The sequence below is a fragment of the Erithacus rubecula genome (genome assembly GCF_903797595.1).
Source record: "Erithacus rubecula genome assembly, chromosome: 14".
NCBI lineage: Eukaryota > Metazoa > Chordata > Aves > Passeriformes > Muscicapidae > Erithacus > Erithacus rubecula.
The window spans coordinates 13,583,372-13,608,658 of NC_136666.1; the positions used below are offsets into that span (position 1 = coordinate 13,583,372).

At 40.8% G+C, this 25,287-nt stretch overlaps 1 protein-coding gene across 1 annotated transcript in view; it reads right to left on the minus strand.

The window, feature by feature from the left end:
• Window positions 1-25,287, minus strand: part of MYO5A (myosin VA) — a 94,880-nt gene that overhangs the window by 54,537 nt on the left and 15,056 nt on the right. Inside the window, exons 2-4 of the mRNA XM_079318074.1 lie at window positions 20,451-20,561; window positions 19,274-19,445; window positions 13,847-13,991 (exon numbers count right to left, since the gene is read on the minus strand). Coding sequence (XP_079174200.1) covers window positions 13,847-13,991; window positions 19,274-19,445; window positions 20,451-20,561 — 428 coding nt within the window. The remainder of the gene's footprint in view (window positions 1-13,846; window positions 13,992-19,273; window positions 19,446-20,450; window positions 20,562-25,287) is intronic.

The following is a 25,287-nucleotide window of genomic DNA, read 5'->3' on the forward strand; positions in this document are numbered from 1 at the left end:
ACCAGGCTGTCAGTCTCAGTGAGAGTTGTGGGAAAGCAGAAGAGTTCAGCTGATAACCCAGGCTGGGTACAGGTCACACTCAGATGCCAGCCACAAGTCTCATCTCTCCCTCTGATGGTCCAGCCTCTCTGCAGGACCTTGAGGGAGCTCTGTGTGTCTGGGATGGCTTGCAGTAACAGTTAACATCTCCAGGTAGGAAATTAAGGAGAAACACTCTGGTTTCTTTCCCATTCCCCTTGCAGAATTCACTGTGGCTCAGGAAGCTGCAGGAGTTACATGGATCCTCCTGCTCAAACAGAGCAGCAGCAGGACGCAGGAGAAATCCAAGTAAATGCCTAAAATCCACACCTAAATGGGACAGCCAGTAACAAACAATTCTCTCCCACAGACAGTTCCTGCAGTGAGTCAAAACCAACTATTTCCTCATAGCATTGGCACCATTCTCTCTTTTTCTCTCCTGTGCTTTCAAATAGAAAAAAGAAAACCCCATATAATTCAAAAATACAAAACTTCTGGTCTGATTTCAGGGACCGCCTAACACAGGAGATAAGCAACAATATAACAAGCTTTTCATTTGTACATCACCAGCTGTTTCATGTATTAAATATCATTAAATATATGAAGACTGAGGAAGCTCAAGTCTATGAAATGGATCCCCTGATGGTTAAGATATTTTAGTTCCCAAAGTACAAAAAGATTTCAGAAGAGGAATGCAAACTCCTTCAGACTTCTGACAAAACAGACTTCTGACAAAACTGTTAATAAAAAACAATCTCTTTTGCCAAGAAGGGACATGGAAATAAAGGTGTCTCATTCTGGCTGTCACATTCTGAAGGACACGAGTGGGAGCATGGAAAATACACATTGGTTTTGCAGCCCTTAGTCTCTTCTCAGGAGTTGCACTTTTACAAAGGCAGTAATGAAAAAATGAATTTGAAGTAATTTCTCCTTAAGAATACTGTTGCTAATTAGCCAGAGTTTCTTTCCCCCATGTCATAAGACACGAAGACTACTCTTCTCCTTAGCACACACTCAGGAGCCCAGGCACAAGGGATGCATTATTATATTCCTGTGCAAGCACACACACCAGTGCACACATTGGCCCAGAGAAGAGAGGGTTTGCTCTGTGGGAGCTGCAAACATTGCTGCTGTCCCTTCTGCAGTGACTGTGTCTGCAGCAGCCACACACACACAAAGGGCTGCTCAGTGTCTGCAGCAGTGCCCCATCCATGCTCAGGGCTGCTCTTGTCTCCAGCAGTACATTAATCCATTGTTGTGCTTTAACACACTGCACTGACCATCCTCTAGCACATTATTCTTTGTGCTTCTTGGCAGAGAGAGAGGAAAGCACAACAAAACACTTGAGATGGCATTTAGAGGAGAAAGGACAGTGTAACACAAACCCAAACAGGGCAGGGGATGAGCTCCTAGTGCCACAGCCCCAGGAACAGCTGGCTTAGGGACACCCTGCCACAGGCAGTGAGATATTCAGCCCTGGAGGAGGGTGGAGTGGTCCTGCCAGGCAGCTGTGCCAGCTCAGCAGAAAGATCCTTAGTGACATAAAAACTTCAAAGAAACAAAACACCACATTTAAAAGTAAAATAACAAGTAAACTAGCATCAAAGCCCCTTGGATGATGTATGAAATGTAGTGAGAATTATTTTTTATTATTTGCCATAAGCAGTGGTCTAGAAAATAGCCTCTTTTTATGTCAAATTAAATTTTCATAATCAGGCTGTGTTAAAAACAAAACAAAATTTAAAAGACCAAAACAAAGGGAAAAAAATCCCCAGAAAACCAAAGTGGCACCACCCAGATATATACCACACCTTTAGAGTTATTTTTAGTGAAATCATTAGCCCCTGACCTTTGACCTGACATTTGGAATACTTAAAATGTCATCAGTCAGAAAACAAAAACTATAATTAAAACTTTCAGCCAATGAAACAAGGGCAACAAGCATTATGTGTGACAACAGTTTGCAGCCAGATGCCACATTTTATCCAACATTTCATCTTCTTGCAGTTTTTTCTCTGCATAAAACATGTAAGGAGATGATTTTAAAATTAAGATTACTTCTGAATGGAGGGAACATTTTAATTATGTTTTTGCAAACAGAAATGAGGAAAAGCAATCTGGGAGATGAAAGGTGGAGGAGTCCTCTTGCCCCCAGAGGCAGACAGCAATCAGATGCTAGCACAGAACAACATCACTGTGATGCAGTATTAGCCAAATTATCTTGAAAAGGTAAGACTGAAACAGTTTGTCTGGGAGCAATTTACCTCTCATGGAAACACCACGTTATGTTCAGGATTACATTCAGCTTTTGCTGTTCCTGAACAGCAGAACAATAAAGGAATGACAAAACTACATTAAAAGTGTCATCTTAACATGTCAGGCCCAGACACCTCACAAGCTGAAATGTGAAATGATACATTGAAATTGCTTGCAGCAGCAGAGGATTTGGTTCAGAAATCTTCTGTATAAATTCTCTCAGGCCTATACTTTGGGAATCATGAGAGGGTAACAGCTATTTCTTGATAAATACAAGAATGAGGACACACTATGGAATACCTAGCTGGTAATTTAAAGTGTTCTCTATCACAAAAAATAATGCTGAACCAGATTTCTGTATAGGTTGGCAATTTTTAAAGACAATTTTACTTTATCTACAAGATTTTGTTGACAGGCAATATGTTTATGAGGAAATTCACTGTCAGAGTGCCAAAACTGAAAATATGTAGTTTTACCTGGTTCTTGGAAGTTTGAGATTACAGCCTACATAGCAACAGGGCCTTCTTATGCTTTGAATAAATGCTGCAAAATTTAACACTGAAGATAGTTGCTGCTCAAAGAAGGTTCAGCACTGAGGAAGACAGAGTGCTGCAAACTGTCTTGAGATTCTTTACATACAGAAAAGAGTTTTGCAGATTATGAATGAAATTACAATGCACAAGAAACCAGCAAATGGTTTTAGAAACATCAACTTGCTCTCAAGAGGTGATAAAACCCTTTGTTGAGGATGTGTATATATCTTAATGCAATGTTTCTAATAGCATTGGCTACTTTAAATTTTTTATTGCATAAAAAATGTGCAGTGGATGCTTTCAGTGTGGAGGAACTGCTACTCTCATGAGGTCATAGCTGTCAGAGATATTGGAAGCAAGAGCAAGACTCACTGGGCACCTCCAAATTGTAGAGTGCTGCAAAAACACTGACCAATCACTGACAGCTGTCATTATCCAGGGCAGCTTTTAACAATTTCAGTTGTCAAATGGAAAAATTGAGGCAAAAAAAGAAAAACTTGTGCAAGAATTGAAACATCGAAGTTGCTAATATTAAAGGCAGAGTTGTTAATTTTCAAACCATTTTCATTCAAGATCAATGCACCCACTTAAGCTGCTTCCCACAAAAGCCAAAACAGCTTACTGCATCAAAGTCATCATTTCCACAGCAAACTGTCCAAACAGACCAGGATAATCAAGACATACAGACCAAAAAAATCCTTACAGATATCTTTGTTTACCTTCTTCCTCTGCACCAACTGAAAATCTCTCTGAAGCAGGAACACTAAAAGTTAAAAACCTCTCTATCAATAAGCATTTCAGAGAGGATTAAAGAAGCCCAAAGCTATTCAACTGAATCATCAAAGCATAACACTTTTTTTGTGCTTTTCTTGCTTCCTGTGACTGATGCATCGGATGTATCACTTGATCTTGGCTTTCAGACTCATGACTCCACAGTAAATAATGCTAAATAAATGTATATAACACACCTCCCACACAAACATCAGCTTGGGAAAACAAACAAAAGGAATACAGAATTACTGACAACAAAAGGAATACAGAAATTATTGATATCAACTTCAACACTCCTATCAATCCCTTCATACCCAAGCTACCAGCATCTCTCACTGGAAAAACTGTATCATTAACAGCTGATTTGAAAACATTGATATGGACTTTGAAATGCTTGCCTGTGATGGGCTGCTTCAAAATTGAATTCCCTCCATGTTATAACACAGATGAGATTGGCAGAAAAGATCAGAGTGCAACATCCTTAATATATAATGAAGAAAGCAAATAACAGGGCAGTTTTATAAGAGGAGTATCACTTCCTTTGCCTTTGATCCTAAATTGTCTGTGTTTGCTACCCTTGAGGACAGTGCCAGGGCACTGATGTTTTTAAAGAAGCTTCTTGTCAGGGTGGTTTGAAGGCCACCACTTCCAGGACATCTTCCCCATTCACTGCCTGAGAGTTAAAACATTAATTAATTAAATCTCCTGTATTTTCTTCCCTCCCATTTTTCTTTTTTCTTCCCCTTGTGGAGTTGCTACTGCTTTACTCTTTTCTTTTGGAATAACAGGTAATGGGTAAGGGCATCAACTCCATGGTATATGACCATTTCATTTTTATTTAACTCAAAACAGCACAAACTGCTGTTAAAGACCTGATCCTGTGATCTTCAAAAACTAAAATCCCCTACTGCTTCAAACAAATAGCTTTTATTTAATCTAGCAGTGACAGTTTGATGTTCTTTACCTCACTACTGCTCTTCTGTTACAGTTCTGTGGTGGCAAGATAGACCTGTAAGCCTGAAATCACTTTACATTTTCAAAACAGTGAATTTTCAATGATCAAAGTGCCTGACAGAAACTGCCAGGGAAGGAACCTGTGACTCAGGGAACATTTGGGAGATCCTGTTCTCAGCACACACATAAGTACCACTAACATCAATGTGCGTCACACCCATCACAGACAGAAAAGGAACTTCATGCTTTGCCATCCTACAGCTGAATTATGGCAGCAGGAAATCCAACTCAAGAAAATAACTTTAAAAAGTGCTGAAAGGTCAGATAGGAGTCATTCTGAAATGCTGGCAAGTTTGAAATCTTGCTGTTCTTTCATCAGCTGCACCTTCTCTGAGAGACACGATTAACTAAGGACCAACAAAAACTTAGTTTAAGCTGTATTTCATGTTTTACACCTTAAAGCAGATTTCCAAACACATACATATATGCAGCTGACATGATTTAGTGTCTCCAAAAACTCTGACCAAAGCCAACATCCTATTTTTGCAATCAATACCTCAATATCCCCATTGCATATTTGTGACAGCATATGACCAAAATAATCTGCAGTATCTACAGTCAGAACATTCACAGATCTTTGACAACACAACTAAAAAAGCCTGTTTAATAATGACCATTTCCCTAACCATGAGGCGCTGGTAACAAAGCCAAAATAAATGAAGTTTACACAATGCACTTAAATCAGCGTGAAAGTGCTAAATATCACTGCAGCTGCTCTATTGAGGTTCCCAAATAACTTAGAAGTGCTGCTGTTATAAGACTCACAGAATCAAAGAATAGAAAAATACATCTAATATTCCAAACACCTTGTTCAGTCTTGGAATATTTATGCACAGAAAAAAATTTCCAACTCCTTTCTTGTGAAACCCAGCAGATTTCATCAGGTATCAATATACAGCCAAGAGTTCTCTGCAGTATTGAATGTTTTGTGAACTTCACAGGAAATAGCTTGATTAATTCCTTAAGAAATTCAGAAAGGACCTTTCCACAGGTGGGCAGCCCAGCAGGCTGGAGGGAGCCCTGTCTCCAGGGGACTGGCATCTCCCAAGGCAGCAGAGAAGAATAAAGCACCAGAAAGACAAAACCATGGTATATAAGATGAATAAGGTTTTGCACAACTCATCTAAAGGCTCACTAAATATATCTGACTTCAATAAAAGCTGAAATAAATAGTGTTTCCTAAACTTGAAACCAAAACATAGCCACATTTTTTTCCCAGGACACTCTTCTCTTTTCAGCACAAAATGTGGTTTGGGAGTGATACAAGGATTTAGCTTTTTCTTGCAGACTCACCAGCCTGTGCTCTCCACAAGACCTGCCCTCCCAGTCCCCTACCACACCAGGTCCCAGGTTCATTTTTTGGACAGCTGTGCTCCACTTTTCTGTGATGCTCTCACTGTTACAGTTACTTGGTTCTTCTAGAAGACCAAAACTACTTTTCCACTTATCTTAAAATAAAAGGCAGCTGTAAAACTCACCAGTGCTGGGAGGTTTAACACTAGTCAATGCAATATATTTAGCTTCACCTCTGCCTAAGGGCAGTGCTGTGTGGCAGCAAACAAGGCTGTGCATGCTCAGCTGCACCTCCTCAGTGCAAAGGCCTTTGAAACTCAGCCCAGGGCATGCAGCATCTGCTAGAAGCCATTATAAAACCTGGCAACTCTACAAACCCAGGACTTGCTTTTCAAACAGGAGCAATTCAACTGTTCAATAAATAAATAAATAAACAAACAAGAATTCATTCAGCAGTTTTCTAATGCTCTTGGACTGATGGAAAGCAGCAGCAGCCAGCTCTGGGCTGCCTTCCCAGCACCCCTCACATTGAGGGCAGGAGGCAACAGCTTGCCCTTCATCAACCTTCCCAACGAATTATTTTAATCACCAAGTTCTTCACAGCCTTAAATAAATTCTGTTATACTCTGTTTCTGGATTTGGCTAGTGGCCTCCTTAAAAAAAGGAAAGTTCCCCTGCTTTGTCCTCTTACTTTCCAACTGCTTCCAAGCCCATGCTGCCCAAGCACACCTTGTCATTTTCTGCTCTCCCTGGGAGTTCACCTTCCCTGCAACCAGGCAGACCTGAGGAGTGCTCTCCCTTCACCTTACTACCTTTACCCTTTATTTTCCAAGCTTCCTTCTTGCAGTGCTGTTTGAAGAGCAGGCACAGCCACATCACCACAGTGTTCCCAGTGCCAAAGCCTCCAAATTCACTTGTACTGGCACATCCCAAAAGGTGCAGCCTGACACCCTCAGAGGGCTGGTGTGAGGATTAACAAGGTAATGTCTGTAAAATACTCAGAATGTGCAAAGTGCTATGAAAGCACTAAGGATTATTATCAGAGACTGAAGTGTTCTGAACCATTCTGTAGCAATGTGATGGGCAAATAGAAGAACACAAAAGAAAAAAGGAGTTACAAGTGTTTTGCCCCAGAAGCAAGCACAGAACAGCAGCCACATTTCTGTCTGTTCCACCTTCACATGCTGTATCCATTGGTTTAGTCTGACTACCTAACATGCTCTGGCCTGACACCTCCCAGTCTTCACAGATGCCACACATAAACAATTCAGAGAATTCTTCAGCTGCAGCCTTGAGTCATAACAATTGCTCCTGACTAAGCAGTAAATTAATTCTTTGTTAAAGCATTCACTTTTAATAAGCATGAAACATCAGTCCAATAAACCATGTTCTTTAATCTCATCTCCAAATATATATATCCAGTTTAACTTGGTTTTTTTAAGCCTAACAGCATTTCTCAGTGACATCTTTAGCTGCTGGAGAAGAGAGGATGCTCTGAGCACAGGGCTGGCAGTGCCTGTGATCAACTCTGGGCTGACCCAAGCCTGGCCACAGCATCTCTGTCCTTGTCTTCTACACAAGCAGGAATTGAGACTCCAGTATTAGAGGAGACAGGCTTTGGTAAGGCTTGTACAGTGCCTGGGAGACATGAAACCTTCAGTGAAAGCAAATGTTATTCTGTAATAGATGTTACCTGGCACAGAGACCCCTTAATGCTGCAGGAAAGGAGGGCATGAAAAATGCAGCTCACTTGTTCATTTTTGTACAGTGCAGCATTGAACTGAACTGCACTAGCAGTTATGTACTCTATTCTCACATATTTTGTGAGAAATAGAGCCTGTGTCATCAAGTCACCAAACACAGGACCAGGACTTCTCAACACCCTGCTTTTGCCACCTTGGTGAATTCACCAAAGCTGCCCTCCCAATCCCCATGTCTGCTTCAACTCAGAAAATGCAAGTAATGATGCTGATCCTTCTATCTCCCAGAGTAAAGAACTTTGGCATCTGCTCATCAAATGTGCAAAGCAAAGATGAAACAATATTATTATTCACAACCTGAATCCTCACCAGTCTGCTCCAGCTGCAAACTCAACCACTCCAAAACAGCTCAAGTTCTTAAGAATTTTTGTTTCTCTTCAACACCAGCCTGGTAAATGCATTCGGCAACTCTCTCAAAATGAGAAGATGTACTCTTCTGTTTTAATTAACAAAATGCACCACTTGCCATTATAATTACATCCAGGAAACACAGCTCTTGACTGTAAAAATGTCAAAAGGTGAAAAGATGATGAATTGTCAGTAACATCTCTCAACACACAGAAATGAAGAAAACTGAGGTCAGCACATGCTACAAACCCATGACAGATTGCACTCCAGAGGAACACAAAGATGAGCCAGCACTATGCAACTGATTTATCTAGGGATTAGTCAGAGGTCACTCCTGCAACAGTTTAGGAAAGCTCCCCCTGCTTAGATACCAGCAGGACACCTCACATGAACTCCAGCTTCCAGCTACAACTACACTTAACTCTTTTGCTGCCTTAAAAACAATCACTGCTTGGACAAGTAGGTCCCTTATGTTATATTAAATTGATTCCTCCATCTGTCATCTTGTACCTGTCATAAAATGTCAGGCTCCAAGTATAAGAGACTACTCCAAAATCAGCTCATCAGAAAGGAAGATTTTTCCCTTTGCATGGGCCCAGAAACACCATCTCCCTTCAAGGCAGATATTTAACTCAAGAAGTCCCATGTCAAGGCCATAAGTGGAGGAAGGCCACTGTATGTTTGTCCAGCACCCACCAGAGCAGCTCTCATTCCATCACTGGATCTGTGACAGGCTGTTCATCATCCCTGTCATTGCTTCTGCCTGGGAAAAATGCAGTATCCATTTATTAGACACTCAGAGGCAGAGCAGCAGTTGATCAAATGTGCATTTTTATAAGAGGACATCATCTTGGGATGCCTGGGATAACTGGAGACTGTCAGTAAAAATGCTTTCAAAACACCTACTCAACACTCACCAAGCTTCCTTTTGAACAAAAAGTGATAGAAAAATATCTTCCTGTAGGTGAAAGCCATCAGACACACACAGAAAAGCTGACAAAACAGAGAGGCAGCCTGCTTATTAAATGTAATTGAATGAAAAAGCTAGACAGTACCATAAAATAAATCACTATACTTTGTCCAAATAGAAAAAGCAAAACTTTGGAAATTGATGCTTTAAACACTGTTGTTTTCCACATTGGTATTCATTAAGGTTCATATGGATCTCAGCAGTATGTAATTTTGTTTGCAGGGGTTACTTTCAACTTAAGTGATGCTAGACTACTTTACTAATTAATCAGAAGGAAATCTCAAAGTTAATTTATTAAATTGAATCTGCTGTATCTGACATCAACCACAAGTAGAATGGAAAAAATCAGACCAACAAAGTGCTGATAAAAAAATACATTATCTTAATTAGTGCAATATACCATCACTAGGTAGGGGAAAGAATCCTGTGAAGGAGTGATTTTTCCCTAATAGTGTTAGGAAATTGATAATCATGTCACATACTTCAATGCAATTCTTAACAGTTTCAAGAGTATAATCATCAACATATTACTGCAAATCACAGAGTCAAAAATGTATTGAATATTCTATTGAATATTACAGAGAAAATGAGCTGCACCTGCTGACAGTTATGATTTTTACTGAGGTCGTAATTGAAAATGAAAACTAAAATGTTTGGCAACTGAAGCTTTGCTTCAATTCTCATAGTTACCACAGGAATAACTGAAGACTGAATTTGGGTTTTTTAACAATTTGGAAACACTGACATACAAAGGGCATGCACTGCAGCTCAAAGGGCTAACACATGTAAACACCCATATGCTGACATTGAGGTTTATATTTCAGGAATAAAAATATATTCTTCACTAATCATTTAATTCCTTCTATGTCTGCCTTAAACAGTCCCAAACCTGTATATATTCACTCCTATGAATGAGCTATCCATGGATAACACACTGCCATCCCTGAGCAGAGCCCTGCAAGTGCAGCTCTCTCCAAAAGCACAGAACCAACCCTGCACAAAAGCCACATGGACACATCCCCAGCTGAATGATCCTGCTCCCTCCCACTGGGACACTCCTTGCACAGGGCAGATCTGCTCCAAACCCTCACATCTGAGCTCTGGAGGCTCTCACAACCCAAACCCATACAGTCACTGTAAGGATGAAGCACTCAGAACCCTAAGCCTAACACAGTTTAAGTGCAGCTGTAAAACTAGATCATTGCTTATTTTAGGCACAGCAGAGGAAAGGTGTCTGAGACAAAGTCAGTCTGTGCAGAGGAGCAGTAGGACATGGAGAGAGAAAAGGAAAAAGGAACAAAGACACAGATGACAAGGGAGGAAGAGAAGGGAAAGGGGCAAAGGAAAGAAAGAATAATCCAAAATTAGGTTGATCTTAAGAGCTGTGTATGTTTTCCTGCACTAAAAAAAGACCAGAAGCTATCAAGCAAACAATAACCACTTATTTTACTGTTGGCTATGGGTAAAGATGAGCCATGCTCCTTCCCACTAACCCTCCACTGGAAACTGGTGACAGAACTGCAGTAGAAGAGGAAATAAAGAGACTCAAACAGACCCACCACCTCCAGCAGCATGTACCCCACTGGGCAGGAAATGTCACAGCCAAGGGCATCTGTATGTGCTGCTTTACACCTAACCCCAAACAACTGCTGTGTATCATTTCTTGGGCACAATGCAGATGTGACCTCCATCCCTGTCACTCCAGTGGGGCAGCATTTTTGCACTGGATTTTTTATGAAAACATAATGCAAATATTTAATCACTGGCTTTCCAGATTTCTGCCATGGGACATTTTCCCTGGCTGAAGAAGGCTCCAGAGATCATTTAGTTAACCATGCACATGGAAGGAGTTTCTCAGCTGCATCAGATGAAGCAATGAAGCTGGAAAGAACAAACTCTAAATCACTAAATTATAAATAAATAAGAAGACCTAAAGTGCAAATATTTAGAAGAGTTCACTGAAGCCTTAAGGATAGGAGCATCATGACTAATTATTCCAGTGATCATTTAAGCATAGAGTTAGGAAAGATCAGAAACAAGAGAAAAATAAATCTCACCAATTACAGACATAAATGCAGATTAATGCCATATGACTAGCTACTCCATGAACATGCAATGCACTTATTAAAATGTTAATACAGCAGTCACAGACAATCTGATTTTCATTTTTAAACAGTCAGCTGCAGAAATGTAAAACTGGAATTATTTTGCTCTAAATTAATAATTCAAAAGTAAAAGATGATTTGTTCAGAGAACAAAAAACATCAGTGAAGTTAAAGGGTGGAATTTAGTAATTGTAAGCAGCAAGAGAAAACTAAATTCAGTGACCAAAACTAGTAATGGTAATGTTGAAATGACAGAAAAAGTTCTTTAAAACAACAAGCCAAAAAAACCCCAGATAAATAGAAAAGGAAATAAACATTGAAAAGCCAAAACAATAAAACTGTTACTTCAGTGTAAAGAATTTTTTTTTCAGTTGCATTGCATGCCCAGATTTCATTTTGCAACTATGAAAATACTGTCAGTCATAAAAGAATAACAAATTGTTTATAAGAGAAACACATAAAGTAATTAATTAAATAATTCAGAAGGCTTATTTAATCTCCATAGTTATACAATTTCTCATCATTTGTTTGAAAAAGGAACTCCTACCACATCTTGTCTGTTGTTATTCAGGACAGCAGAATTGCCAGAGGGTGCAGGGAGAGCTGAAGAGCAGGTAATTAACTCAAAAAGGAAAAGCCACAGAGGAAACTGGAGCCAAAATCTCAGCCCTGAAGTCTGCCTGACAGCAGAGACTGCAGCCAGACATCCACAGAGAACACAGGGCATGCAGCCATTTGCCATTCCAGCCCCAGAAAGAGGTAAACCCACTTCAGGCAGGGTTTGGAGTCAGCCAGCAGAGAAAGATCTCTCTCAAACCTCTTCCTTCCACTGGTTAATATCAAGAACAAAAAATCTGTGAATTTGGATGGCTGCCATCACTGACTATAATTTTAGACCACTGTACCAAGCCTCAGACATAAAATAAATAAATTTTTATTTTAGAGTGACTTGAGATGAAAGAGACATGAAGAAGTGACTATCATAACACACAGTTTTGCCTTTGTGTTTCCACACCAGATTATGAGTCTATTTTCTGAGCAGAAAGGAAGTAAGGCAAATATCTCTGCCATTCAACAGTGTGGGTGTAGAGCTGTCCTGGTTTCAGCAAATAGAGGCAATTTTCTCACTAGCAGCTGGTGCAGTGCTGCATTTTGGAGTTATGAGAATAACACTGACACCTCAGTGACACCTTGGCTGGAGCTGAGCAGGGCTCACCTGCAGCCAGGGACTTGTCAGATTGTCCTGCTGTGGCAGTGAGCAGGTGCAGAGGGAGCAGAGGGAGCACAGCCAGGACAGCTGACCCCAGCTGGCCAGGGGATTTTCCACCCCCAGGAACGTCATGCCCAGTATATAACCTGGGGGGAGTTGCTGTGGGCAGCTGATGGCTGCTTGGGGAATGGCTGGGCATCACTCAGCAGCTGGTGAGCAATTTTAATGTGCATCACTTCTTTTTCTTGGGTTTTACTCCTCTTTCTCTCTTTCCTTTTCATTGCTAGTACTGTTGTTGTTATTATTTTATAGAATTTTATTTTATTTCAATTATTAACCTGTTCTTATCTCAACCAATGAGTTTCTCTTCCCCATCCCAGTGCAGGAGGGAGGGAGTAAGCAAGTGGCTGTATGGTACTGAGTTGCTGACTGAAGTTAAACCAAGACAAGGGTATTTTTGAAACTCTGGCTCTTTTGCAATTACCCTAAGTCATGAAATGTTGCACTGAACTGTTTTATTTTGAAATTATCTATTACCTGGGTATTGTTGATCACTGTATTCAGATGTGCAGGTGAAAAACATTTTAACCATTATAAGTGTCAAAGATTCTTAAATGAACAGATAGCTGATTTCAAGTATGAAGATTTGACAATTTTCAACCCATTCTCCCCTTGCCTCCCTCACTTGCAGTATTAAGGTCATCACAAATAATCCAGAGATCTTTCAGTGTTCTACTTGATTAATGTGATCATGAACTGCATTGCCAACAAGGAAAACTATACCAATAGCTTGAAGCTAACCAGTGAGATACCAGGGAGCATCAGGTTAACCAAAGAAAACACAGTAGCCAGAAAGATCTTTATCCTAGAAATGAAATATTTCAAAAGCTCCCCTACTGCAAGCTCTTGGGGCTAAGGGGAAGAAGTTTCTGATAGCCACTGCCCTTGGGTGACAAGTTCCTTTTGATGCAACATCTCACAAAAGGAGGATTTCCTGCACAGCTGTTGCAGTGTCCTTAGAGACTCTGTTTTCAGGGGCTCTTTGCAATCGTCCCTCTGCTCCCTCTTAATTCCAGGCAACAGCAGCCACAGGCAGATTATGTAGCTGGGACATTACTGACATGGCCAGGAGCCTATAATAGCACTCATAATACCAGTGATTTCTCTTCTCTTGCCAGTGTCACATACAAACACCAAATAGCTGAGAACCTGGCCCTTTTCTCTTTAATAATCCATCAACGATTAAAAAGTATTTCCTTATTTTGCTAATCAAATGTAAAAAATATAATCACATAAAGCACAGGGCTAATTTTAGACCTAAATACTGACAAGATCTGTGGTAATTCCTGCTAAGTGTCAGTGGCCATGATCTCTACAGCATTTATAAAGCTTTACTGTTCACTAACTTAGGCAACTTCTCCTCTTGTAAAATGTTACTAAAATACTGGATCAAAGACAAATATTGCAAAATATTTCACAAGCTATAAATTAAAGAGAAGAGCATCACCCAGAAATCTTGTTTTATTCCATTCAGAAAAACAGTGACTTCAATATTGTGGTCTACAAACCTGGCCATCTGCTTGTATGCTTCTTCAGCCACTGCAAAGATATGTGGATCCATGTCCCCCATATTTTGGCCACTGTAGGCATTGATGATATCTTCCCCATAGATAGGCAGCTGTTCATAAGGATTTATGGCCACTAAAACTATACCTACAAAGGAAATTAAACAAAAGGAATTATTAATGGTTGTTTCAAAATAAACCCAACCAAAAATGATTTTAACACCAACTATTGCTCTAGTATTTTTAAAAATGTTACTGAAGAAGGATATTATTGCCTTAACTGATATTTATTCTGAATATAGTTCTGCACACACAAAGTGCCATTAGTTTACTTCTAATCTGCTCTGGTAAACACATTAGAGACAATTTTTTACCTTTTCTTTCTCTCTGCCTTTTCTAAAGCTAGCATGCACAATCCAAAGAGATTCAGAACGTGCAGACTTGAAATACTGCCTGTTCAGTGCAGTAAACCAATGAATGTGCATTGTACTTCCCTGTGTTTTGTTCTGAATTACCAGTGACACTGTAATTTGTGAAGTTTAACTACTGGCTGGTCTCACTGCCAGTTTGGGTATGTGCAGTGTGTTAACCCTTCAGTTGTTGTGAAAGAATAACATCTTCCATTTCTGTAATAAGCAACAATGTATAGACTTTGTAATTTGGATTCCAGGGCATCTCTGCCAACCAGGCAGGACAACCTCCTGGTCAAAGGTATGAAAAAAGCAAACAACAGATGTATTTCATAGGACTGACACAGAGCAGCACCCAGTCATGTTAGGAAATTAGGCAATTACAGCTCCAGAAGGTACCAAAACACCCTCATCTGATACATCTGACATGTGCCTATACCTCCCATTTTCTAATTTTTCCATACTAATTAAACACATACCTGTTTTTCTAATAGCACTCATCATTAGATCACATCTAAATTCATGCCATTATTTTACTTTTCCTGCACAGGAAAACTTAAGTCTTACTCTTTACAAATTTCCTTCCCACAAGCAATGAGACCTCAAATGCTTTTGGGATAATTCTCTTTTTCATGAGAAATGAGGATTGCTCTACCCACAGAGATAATCTTACAATGATTCCTTACAACTTTCTCTCCTGCAGCATTTCCAAGAGGTAGGAAAAGTTTGTTTGCTTTGTGCAGGGTGGAAACACTGACCAGTGAGACCCAGCTGTGACAGGCACCCTGTGCCCCCTTGACAAGGTGATAAGGGAAAAAAAAGAAACCTCTAACTTTAACTGTGGACATTTTAAAAACAGAATTTCTTATATATATATGTATTTTGGTGCCTAAGTGTGCCAGTGCAGTTGCAGATGGCTGCACAGTGACTACACCAAGCATTCTTGGACAATCCATCCCTGAAGAACCTGCCCCAGAAGCGTTTCCATAGCACACAACTTGCTTCTAAATTTACTCAGAATTTCACTCACACACCCAGACTTCCCCAGTGCTGATCCCAGCTCTCTGCCCTGTGCAAACTGCAGTGCTGTGATGACTATCTAAGAAATTTTCCATGGAAAAGGGAAGTGAAAGCATCTACAGTCTGGCACTACTGCTGGGAGCACCAACCAATTTTTAGACCTTTTCATGCATCTATAGATCAAGCACAAACCATAGCAAAAACATTAAAGAAGAGGATATGTTTTAGGGAGAGATCTGAGAGACCTTGATCTATTTCCTCAAACACACAGTGAGTTTTATGTCTCCACATGCCCCTGTGAGGAGCAGTGGTGTTTTTCCATCAGCCATGACTTCACTGAAATGACTCAGGAGCTCCAGTGGAAAACCTCTATAAACATTTAAGCCAACTTCTAATGCTGTAAGGATGAACCAAAAAATCAGAGTGGGGGTTAGGTACAGGAAGCCACCTGAGTACTACAAGACTTGAGGAATATTCTGCGTGTCAATTTTTAATGCCCTTAGAAAATGCAGTAAAAAGTGAAATCCAGTGCACCACCAAGCTGAGCCTCTCAGATTTCAATCTCATCAAATAGACATTACAGAAATCTGTGTCAGACTTCCAACAATTTCCTCCTGCTTTTGGTTATGCTGGCAAAAATAAACCCTTGAACTGGGAACAAGCAGCCCCGTGACAAGTCTCCAGCATATTAAAACACTTAACTTCAGCAGCAATCTGTAAAATCTACAAGCAATTACCATCTGGAAATAACCAAAACAACTGAGTTAGGAATTATTTGCTTTCTGAAGAACTTTGAAATCAGTCTGCCTCACAGGGCTATAATCCAGATTAATTTACATATAACTTCTCTTTATCTCTGCTCAATCATATTGCTATTTTAAGAAATATGGCCTTTCCTAAATCAGATTTATGTGTGGTTTTGTTCTTACAATTACACTAAGTTGAACTCTGGATACTCTTTGTGCCATTCTTCTTTATATATGCCCAAACTAAGCTTATCTAATTCTTTTATTTAAACATACTCACCCATCTGTGGCCAAACTGGACATATATGTAAATAATGTATTAATCTAAATTAAAGTTTGCTCTCCTGCACAGCAGGCAGTACTTTTTACAAATTTGAACTAACCAGCAAGATTCACTGAGTTTTTCTCACTACCATAGCAGTTTTTCCATGTAAACATTCAAATGTTCCTTTGTAACTTTTCAGCCTCCTTCATTGATGCCTCATTCCATGTTTCCAACAGCAGAGTGAAGTTACAAACCACTTCTGAATTGCTGGTGAAAGAATGACTTGTCATAAGAAAACAGGAGGTTTTTCTGTTTAAAAGTCTGAATTACATCAAAGTGAAATTTTAAAGAATTTAATGTGCATTTTACCCTAAGACAGCATGATTGAATTAATTTTTAGGGCCCTGGACAACTATCCATCCTGTTCTAGCTCTGCTGTTGAGAATATTGTCACCATGATTCTCTTGATGGACTGAAGTGGTTTTAGTCTCCTTTGGGCTGCATAAACTGGGTTAGCTCAAACCACTTCCCAGGCTATTTAAACTCACCTGGCTGATGTGAGAGTCACATTAAGGAGGCAAATGCAGCCCCCAGAGGCTGAGCTGCAAGGCAGTAATCTTTGCAGAGGGGAAATAACCTGCAGCAGGATGGGAGCTACTGGAGAAGTCTGAAAGGTGGATGTGTGTGGCTAAAGGATCAGGTTTTTTAGAGGCTGATGTGCCAACTCAATTTTGCTCAGCCTGTAACACAACATACACCTGCCTACACCCCAAGTGAATAAATCACTGCACAGCATGTTCCTCAGCAGTGCTGAACCTCCAACACCTCCTTCTCTGTGAGCACCAGGAGCTCCCACACTGCTGGCTCCACACATTTCTGCCAAACATACGAGCTCCAAGAATCACTTGGGTCTTCTTTGGAAGCAAACCAAGCTCTGCCATCCCAGGCCCTTTGGCACAGCCATGGAGAGCTCAAGGCTCCCAACCCCATGAGAAATTGTAAAACTAGCCCAAACCACACCTACAGCTGCACTGGGGAGTAGTTGAAATGTGCCTTTTTCATATTTTCCCAAACACAGCCAGCAGACAACAGATTCCTTTTGAAAGCCCCTTAAATGCTGCTCACACAGAGCCTGTCTGCAAGCAGCAGAACCACAATCCCAACAGGCTTGTGAGAAGGGTATGGTGGTGTTAGGAGACCACAGAACTGAGACTGAACACCCCTTACAAGCTCAGGCCATGAGGCCCCAGTTGCACAAAAACCCCTTCACACAAGAGCTTTGCCATGGGGTGAGTTGGGAAAGAAACACACATCATGTCTCTGCTGGGGAACTGAAGTGACTTCCCAGTGCTGGGACCACACCATGCACCCTCTGCAGGGGCTGCCCAGAGATACTGGAGATCCTCAAATACCCACATACCTCAACTGGTCCAAGCCCTGAGCAACCTCATCTAGTCAGACTTGTTTTAAGTAGGAAGCTTCACTGAAGACTTCCAGAGGTCTCTTCCAAGCTAAATTATTCTGTGCATGACTGGATGAGATGTGGTGTGAATCATCACCCTCTGCTATGGGAGTGAAGTCTGGCTGCAAGCAGAGGGTGGCAAAGTCTGATCCAGTCCCCTGTGGTCTGGCCACTGCTGAGAGCAGGACTGGGAACAGATGTGCTCTGCTGAGCATCTGCAGATTAGGAGCAGCCAGAGAGAGCAAACTGTGGCAGGATATTAATGCCTCTGTCTGTCCATCACAACATGTTTAATGTGCTGCTCGTCTTAGTCAAAAGTTATATTAAAAGCTAGCAGTGTATTTTGACTATATACTGAGATTTAAAAGAAACATATACACACATAGGAAAAAAGCCCAGAAGCATCAAATCTAAATGTTAAGCCTAAACTACCTCACAATGTTTATTTTTAAAACAGACCAGTTGCAATTTTGCACTTATGTGATTATCTACGTAACTTTCTTCCATTCCGGCCATCTGAAAATACCACAGGCAATTACAAGTTTGGGTAACCTCTGCTGTGAGTCAAATGTTATTTTTAAAACCAAGATTCAATTGTAACTGTGATAAGACAAGCACTTATGAACGGTTACAAATTCACTTCTGTAGTTGCCCTGATTAGAAAACATGAAAAAGTAAATAAACTGATGTCTTCCAAAAGAAATGGAGAAGCTCAGTGCAGAAATAGGCAATTATAGGTGGGCAACAATTCCACTGCAGTGTGTGAGCCTCCTCCCACCCACACCAACCTGAGCAAGCCTAAGGAGAACACCAGCCAGACAGGAATCCCTGCAAAAACTGCTGAACACACATTTTAGAAAAACAGCCCATTGGGGAGCTAGAGGAACACACAGCAAGTCAATTTCTCTGAACCTCAATATTCCCAAGTCCATTAATGACCCCAAACAGTGATTTCCCTAGGAATAGCCCAGCGTGTCCTATTGCTAAATGCTTTTAAGTTAAACAGACATATGAACAGACAACTCTCCTGCTGTGCAGGGAGCAGGGTGCAGAGGGCAGGGTGCAGGGAGCAGGGTGCAGAGGGCAGGGTGCAGAGGGCAGGGTGCAGAGGGCAGGGTGCAGGGAGCAGGGTGCAGGGAGCAGGGTGCAGGGTGCAGAGGGCAGGGTGCAGAGGGCAGGGTGCAGGGAGCAGGGTGCAGGGTGCAGAGGGCAGGGTGCAGAGGGCAGGGTGCAGGGAGCAGGGTGCAGAGAGCAGGGTGCAGGGAGCAGGGAGCAGGGAGCAGGGAGCAGGGTGCAGGGTGCAGAGGGCAGGGTGCAGGGAGCAGGGTGCAGGGTGCAGGGAGCAGGGAGCAGGGTGCAGGGTGCAGGGAGCAGAGGGCAGAGGGCAGGGTGCAGAGGGCAGGGTGCAGAGGGCAGGGAGCAGGGTGCAGGGTGCAGAGGGCAGAGGGCAGGGTGCAGAAGGGGTGCAGAAGGGGTGCAGGGAGCAGGGTGCAGAAGGGGTGCAGAAGGGGTGCAGAAGGCACTTGCCGCAGTAGGTGTAGATGAGCTTGGAGTCGATGAAGCGCACGCGCAGGTTGTGCAGCACCGCCGGCTCGTGCAGGTAGCTGAGCGCCGTCAGGTCGTTCTCCCCCACCAGGATGTCGGGGTTGCGCAGCGGCGGCAGCTCCTTGCTCTTGGGGTCCAGGCCATACTCCAGCTCCTGAAACACAAACACACTCTCAACAGCTGCTGCCTGCCTGTGCTCGCTCAGCACCTCCGACTGCTCTTCACAGCAAAACGTGCAAAAAGTGCCATGCAAGATTTCAGTTCTCTGGTGATTTGAGTTAGCGGGTCTTTCTCCAAAAATGTCATTCAAAATTTGCCAAAATTTAGAGAGATCCTCTTTTTAAACTATTACTAAGCAAACACCATGCCTGTGCTGCCATATTTTTTATTAGATAAAGGAAAATATGCTGTATCATACATCCAGCTTTTCCCTATTGTTTTCCTGTGGAGTGGAAGAGGCAGGGGAAGCAAATTCCCACCAATCTCTAGCCAGCCTCATACACAGTAACACAACATGGGAATGGTGGCAGAACACTGTGAAGAACAAAAACACTGTAAAAAAAATGCTACTCAGAACTTTTCTCAGGTATAAATTCATCTCTAATATAGATGTTTTAATTGCATCAGTCCCTAAAACAACTTTATTTACCTGCTATTTCCATGAAAAAAAAACTAGAAGGATGTGAGCTTTTCATAGATATGTCATCACTTCTCAACACAGTACACAGCATATTCTTTGTAATGCCCTTAATCCTTCCCTTTTTGACTTTTATTAATTTTCTGCTGGTTATGCTCAACTTAAAAGTCACAGTTTTTTCTCTGCAACACTGTTCTCCTAGCAACCCTGTCTCCCTGGAATAGCAAACCAGGACTATACATTTAATGGCATAAGCAGAACAAGATGATGCAACTGAGCATAACAGGAGTGGATAAAAGAAACTGGGTTTTAATTTATTTTAAAAACAAGGCAAAATTGATTTTTGTAACTAAACAGTAAAATTTATCACACCAAAAAAAATGCTGCAGAAAGTGAATGGACAAAACCAACTGCACACACCTAAACACAGATATATTTTGACAGTAGAGCTTCCTGCAATAAACACATCAGGCTCTGGCTGAGAACAAGAACTATCAGCTTACAAACAAGGCACAGACTTACCTTGCCCTCTTCAAGTCGAAGCTGGAGGACTTTATCTCCAGGTTTATAATCTTTGAGGAGCTCTGCTGACTTCCATACCTCCTCTGGATCAGGGATCCAAACCCTGGCATACTGCAGTATAAGAGCAAAAGATCAGTGAGCTTTGATTGCACTACAGTTAAATCATCAAAATAAATGACACTAAAATGACATTTTTTTTCTTTGTTAAATACATGTTTAACAGCCAAACCCTTAAGCAAGAGGCAAGCTAATTAGTACATCTGAGGTGAATAACTTCTTCTATTGATAAATGGCGACATAAGCATAATTTTATTGCCTACACAGAGAGAAAAAGGCATTTTTCATGCAGAAAGTATTCCAAGATACACATTCAATGCTAAAAATCTACAAAGTAAAAAAAAAAAAAAAAATTAACAACTCAGCATTTTCAGAAAGATCAAAAATGTGGCTATCCAAAAAAAATTATGTGGAGTAACTCTTTTGAGTAGGTTCTAAATGCATTTGTAGCATAACATTATATACCCATTTTTGTCTTCTTTTTCCCCAAAGAGAATAATTCAGCCCATCTGTGTTATTTTAGGTAAAGCTGCCTGATCAAGTGTTAAAAGCTCTTTCCTTTGTAGTTACAAACAGAGCTTGTTCAAAATTGATTATATCCAGAATACCAAAAAAGAAAAAACTGAAAAGATTTGGTTGAAAAGGCCTCCAGATACAAGAAAAAATCCAGATTCCCATTAATGACCATTTTCATACAAACTTTATTCATAAAAGTGAGCCAGTGCAAACATATGACCTGTTTTCCAAAAACAGCAAGAATATTCCTATTTTTCAGCGAGTGAAGATACAGTGGTTACCTCATATTCAAGAATCAATTGAAGATGTATGGAAAGCAGCTGGTTACTTATACAGTCACATGTGCATGCAAACACACACATATGAGTAGAACAAGGAAAAGGCTGTGACATTTTTAATATGTTAACTTTCCTGAACCAATGCTCTTGCAATGCCTAGAGAGCACTGAGCTCTCACCACACCCACCACCTTGGCAAACAAAGCAGCTTCTTGGCTCTGGAGGTGCTTTCATGCACCTCATTGCAAAACATCTTCAATCCAATAACTTATTTCAAAATAACTATCATGTACTTGTCAAAGCATGGCATTTGATGGCAGAGAAAATTGTATTTGGTCATACAGCTTCACCACTTAATCTTACACAACTTGTTTTTGTATAGCTTCCTCTGCCTCAAACAATGCTGAAAGTGTTTTCTCCCCTTTATTAACCCACTACAGAAAAGCAGAAACTGCTTGTTTCTGATAGGAATTTTCTGAAAGACTTCATGAAAAACTTCAATATTGCTTTCTTGTTGCAAGACAGGCCATTGTAAAATGTGTTGAGCAGCAGTTTGGGGAGCAGCCCCTGGCCCAGGAGATGTGCCCATGCCCAGCTGGAATTCTGAATTTCAGGAAGCAATTTGCTTCCCATGCCTGTGATGATCCCTAAGAACATTGCACATGAGTAATTTCCACAGCCTAAATCAAAGGCTTTTACCCTTAACACACAGGAGCCTTTAAACACTGCCTGCATCCCAAGAGCTCCCCAAGCTGCTGAAAAGCTCATGCCACACACATAAACCAACTCCCTCTGCAAGGGGAGAGGAGAAAGACAATGAAATAAATAAATAAAAACTCACTTTCATCATTCTCACTTGACAGTATGCCATGCTGCCACACCTGGCCACTCTCCATCAGCACTGGGTGTTACTGCCAGTAAGAACCTACTTTATACAAAGACAAGAAGCTTTGCTCTTTGTACTCAATTCCTGCTGTGTAGGTTATTTTTTTTCTCCAAGTTTTCTTAGTTTCATATGCATTTGCTAGTGTTTTCAGTGCAAAAGTGCTGCATTACTTTATTATTATATCATTTTTTCCCCTGCTCTCCAAGAGATAAATTATTTGACAAATAAAAGATGCCCAAAGCAACTCTTCAGTATGTGCTCTTGCCAATCAGAGTATGTAACAACAGAGGAAAGAAGCTGCAGAAGGCAGGGTTTGGGCACTTGGGAAACTTGTATTCAGCATGTGCCATGTTAAAGCCAAGTAGCATGCTAAGGAATAATATTTTCTTTCTTTCCCACTTGGTATGAAACAAAATATTAAAACTTCATAAATCATAAACTCATTATTTCATATAATAATTATTTCAAATCAAAATTTCACATCATCATTTCAAATCCTAAAATCAATAATTCATAAGATCGATATATCCAAATATAGCACAATACACCTGTTCCCAGAATTATTTTATTAAAAAAAAACAAAAACAAAAACCAACAAAACAAAAAGATAAGAAACAAAACCCTGCCAGAAGTAAGGGAAGATTTTTCAGTTTAACAAAAGATGCTCCAGCATCAGACACAGCTGAAGACTGAATGCCCAAGATGCAGCAGAAATTCCCCATTCCCAATATTTCTGATAGGATATTCCTCCCAAGGAATTACCAGAAAGCAAAGAAAATGTGAAAGAGGAAAGCATTTAAATGCTGTCTACCAAAAGGGATCAGGGTTTGCTTTAGGCTACACAAAGAAAAGTTTCCTGACCTAGGAAAGGCAGCAGCCTGAAAGACAAATGCTGATAACCTGAAGCAGCAAATGCTGTGTAGCAGTTCCTATGTGATCTGTGGCAGCATGAAATAGGCATCTTTAATTTATCCAGCTAAAACTGCACATTTTCTACAGTCTAGGGAAGGGAAAGAGAAAGCAGAAAACAGATCACCATAGAAACTGAGCTACTACAGACAGCAGAACCTCCCATGACATAACCCCACAGACATTAAAGCCATCCTAGGAGTGCCAGGCTGTGGCTTTCCATCCCCAGCACCAGTGCCTAGCCTTAAATCCCTGCCAAAGAAAACACCTGGTAAAAGGAATGGGTAGGAGGAAAGAGAGAGATGTTCCTAATTATAAATACTGAATCATTTCACAATATTCTCACCTCATAAACTTACCAGAATGGTTTGCAAAATCAGATTTTCATGCTATCTTTTATATAATCAGTTGAGACTAAAATTCCATTGCTGCCTAGCCCTTACTGGGATCCAATCCTATAGAGGAAAACAAAGCAGCAACACTGGTGGAAACAGGACCAAGGGCCTCTCTTGGCCAATACCTTACTCTGGTATCTGCTATTCACCCCTTTTTATTCACCACTACATCAAATAGAGTTTATGACAGCACTAGAATTGGGCTAAAGGAAGATAAACTTCTAGAGCCACTGATTTACAAATCAGCCTTCTAAAAAGGGAAGGAAATTCCAGTTTAAAAATGACTATGCTGTCTAAAATTCTAGCACTGAAATGACAATATAAATTACAGCAAGAATCAAATGAATCTTAGTTTAATCATCCTAATTATGATTCATTAATACATTACTCTTTGTTGTATTTCAAGGCAAATTTTCAACCACCAAAATAAAACTTCTGAACAGGGAGATACAAGTATGACTTGGAAAGGCCATGAAATAGAATTGTAGATAAATATTGCTACCTTTCATGTCAGCCCAAGCTTAGTGTCACTTGCACTTTATATTTCAGTACTGATTTGGCTCAAATAAATGAGCTTTGCTGCCCTTCCTCTGTGGATTCTGGGTCAACACTGATGCCTTCCTCTCCTCACTGGAGGTGCAGGACTGGGAGAGGCATGGGCAGGACACTCAGCACATCCTCCCACCCCACAGCAAAGGATTCCTCCAGCCCAGCATCCACAGGACCCTGCTTAACCCAGACTAGTTTGACAGTCAGAATGAAAACAGAAGGAGATGTCCTGGAATTCAGAAGAAAAATAAATAATGAAATACATAATGACATGACTATTTCAGAACTCAGTTTCCTGCCTAGACTCTCTTCCAGCCTCATCAGACCACAATTAAAAAAACCACCATCTCCAAAATCCCTTGGAGTGTGGAGTGCTGTACTTTGTTCAAGGAAGGACAACTTGGGCAATAGTTTATAGATATCTATAAAGCAACTCTGAAAGAGTTCACAGCAGAAAACAAACCCAGAAGTTTTCACATTCTACTGGTGGGTCAGAAGGTTGGCTGGATTACTACAATTTTACATAGTAAGAAAATATAATAGAAAATCACAGTATTCTGTCATACCTCGTGATTTATCTTAGATCACATGAAGAAATCAGCAGACTATAACAATTATCTATCAAATGAGACCATATGACTCACAAAGCCTCTCCTCTCAGATATTAACCTCTTGAAGTACTAATTGACATTGCTGACAAAACGGAATTAGCAATGCAAGCAGCTCAGCAGTCTCGTCAGCAGGCAAATAGTTTTCTACTTCCATTGCAAAATCACAAACCCAGAAGAAGGAGATAGAGCTATCTTCCCAGCTCAACAGCTCTTTGCCTAAGAGCTGAAAGAGTTCATTAAATTATCTACATGCTAGAAGAAAAAAACGAATTTCAACTGAAAGCTGTCCCAAGTTTCTCAGCACAACCCACCCATACAAGTGAACTGGTATGATTTTCACTCCAGCAGAGATCATCTCTTTTTTTATTTACAGACAGCCTCAAAAACCACAGTCTTCCACATGTTAACCATGAAAAGAAATATGAGAGACATTGTCCCCCTCCCTTTCAAGAATGACCTCGGGTCTGGGTAGGAATAAAGCAGCTCATTTATGTCTGGATCAAAGAGACACCATCAATTCTGGCAGCACTAGCTGAAGGAGCCAGTGGAACAGCAATAGGTGGTGAAAGTCAAAGCCAAACTTCACCAAAATTATTCAATGTGAACTTGCTGCTGACTGAACATGACCATGTGGAGA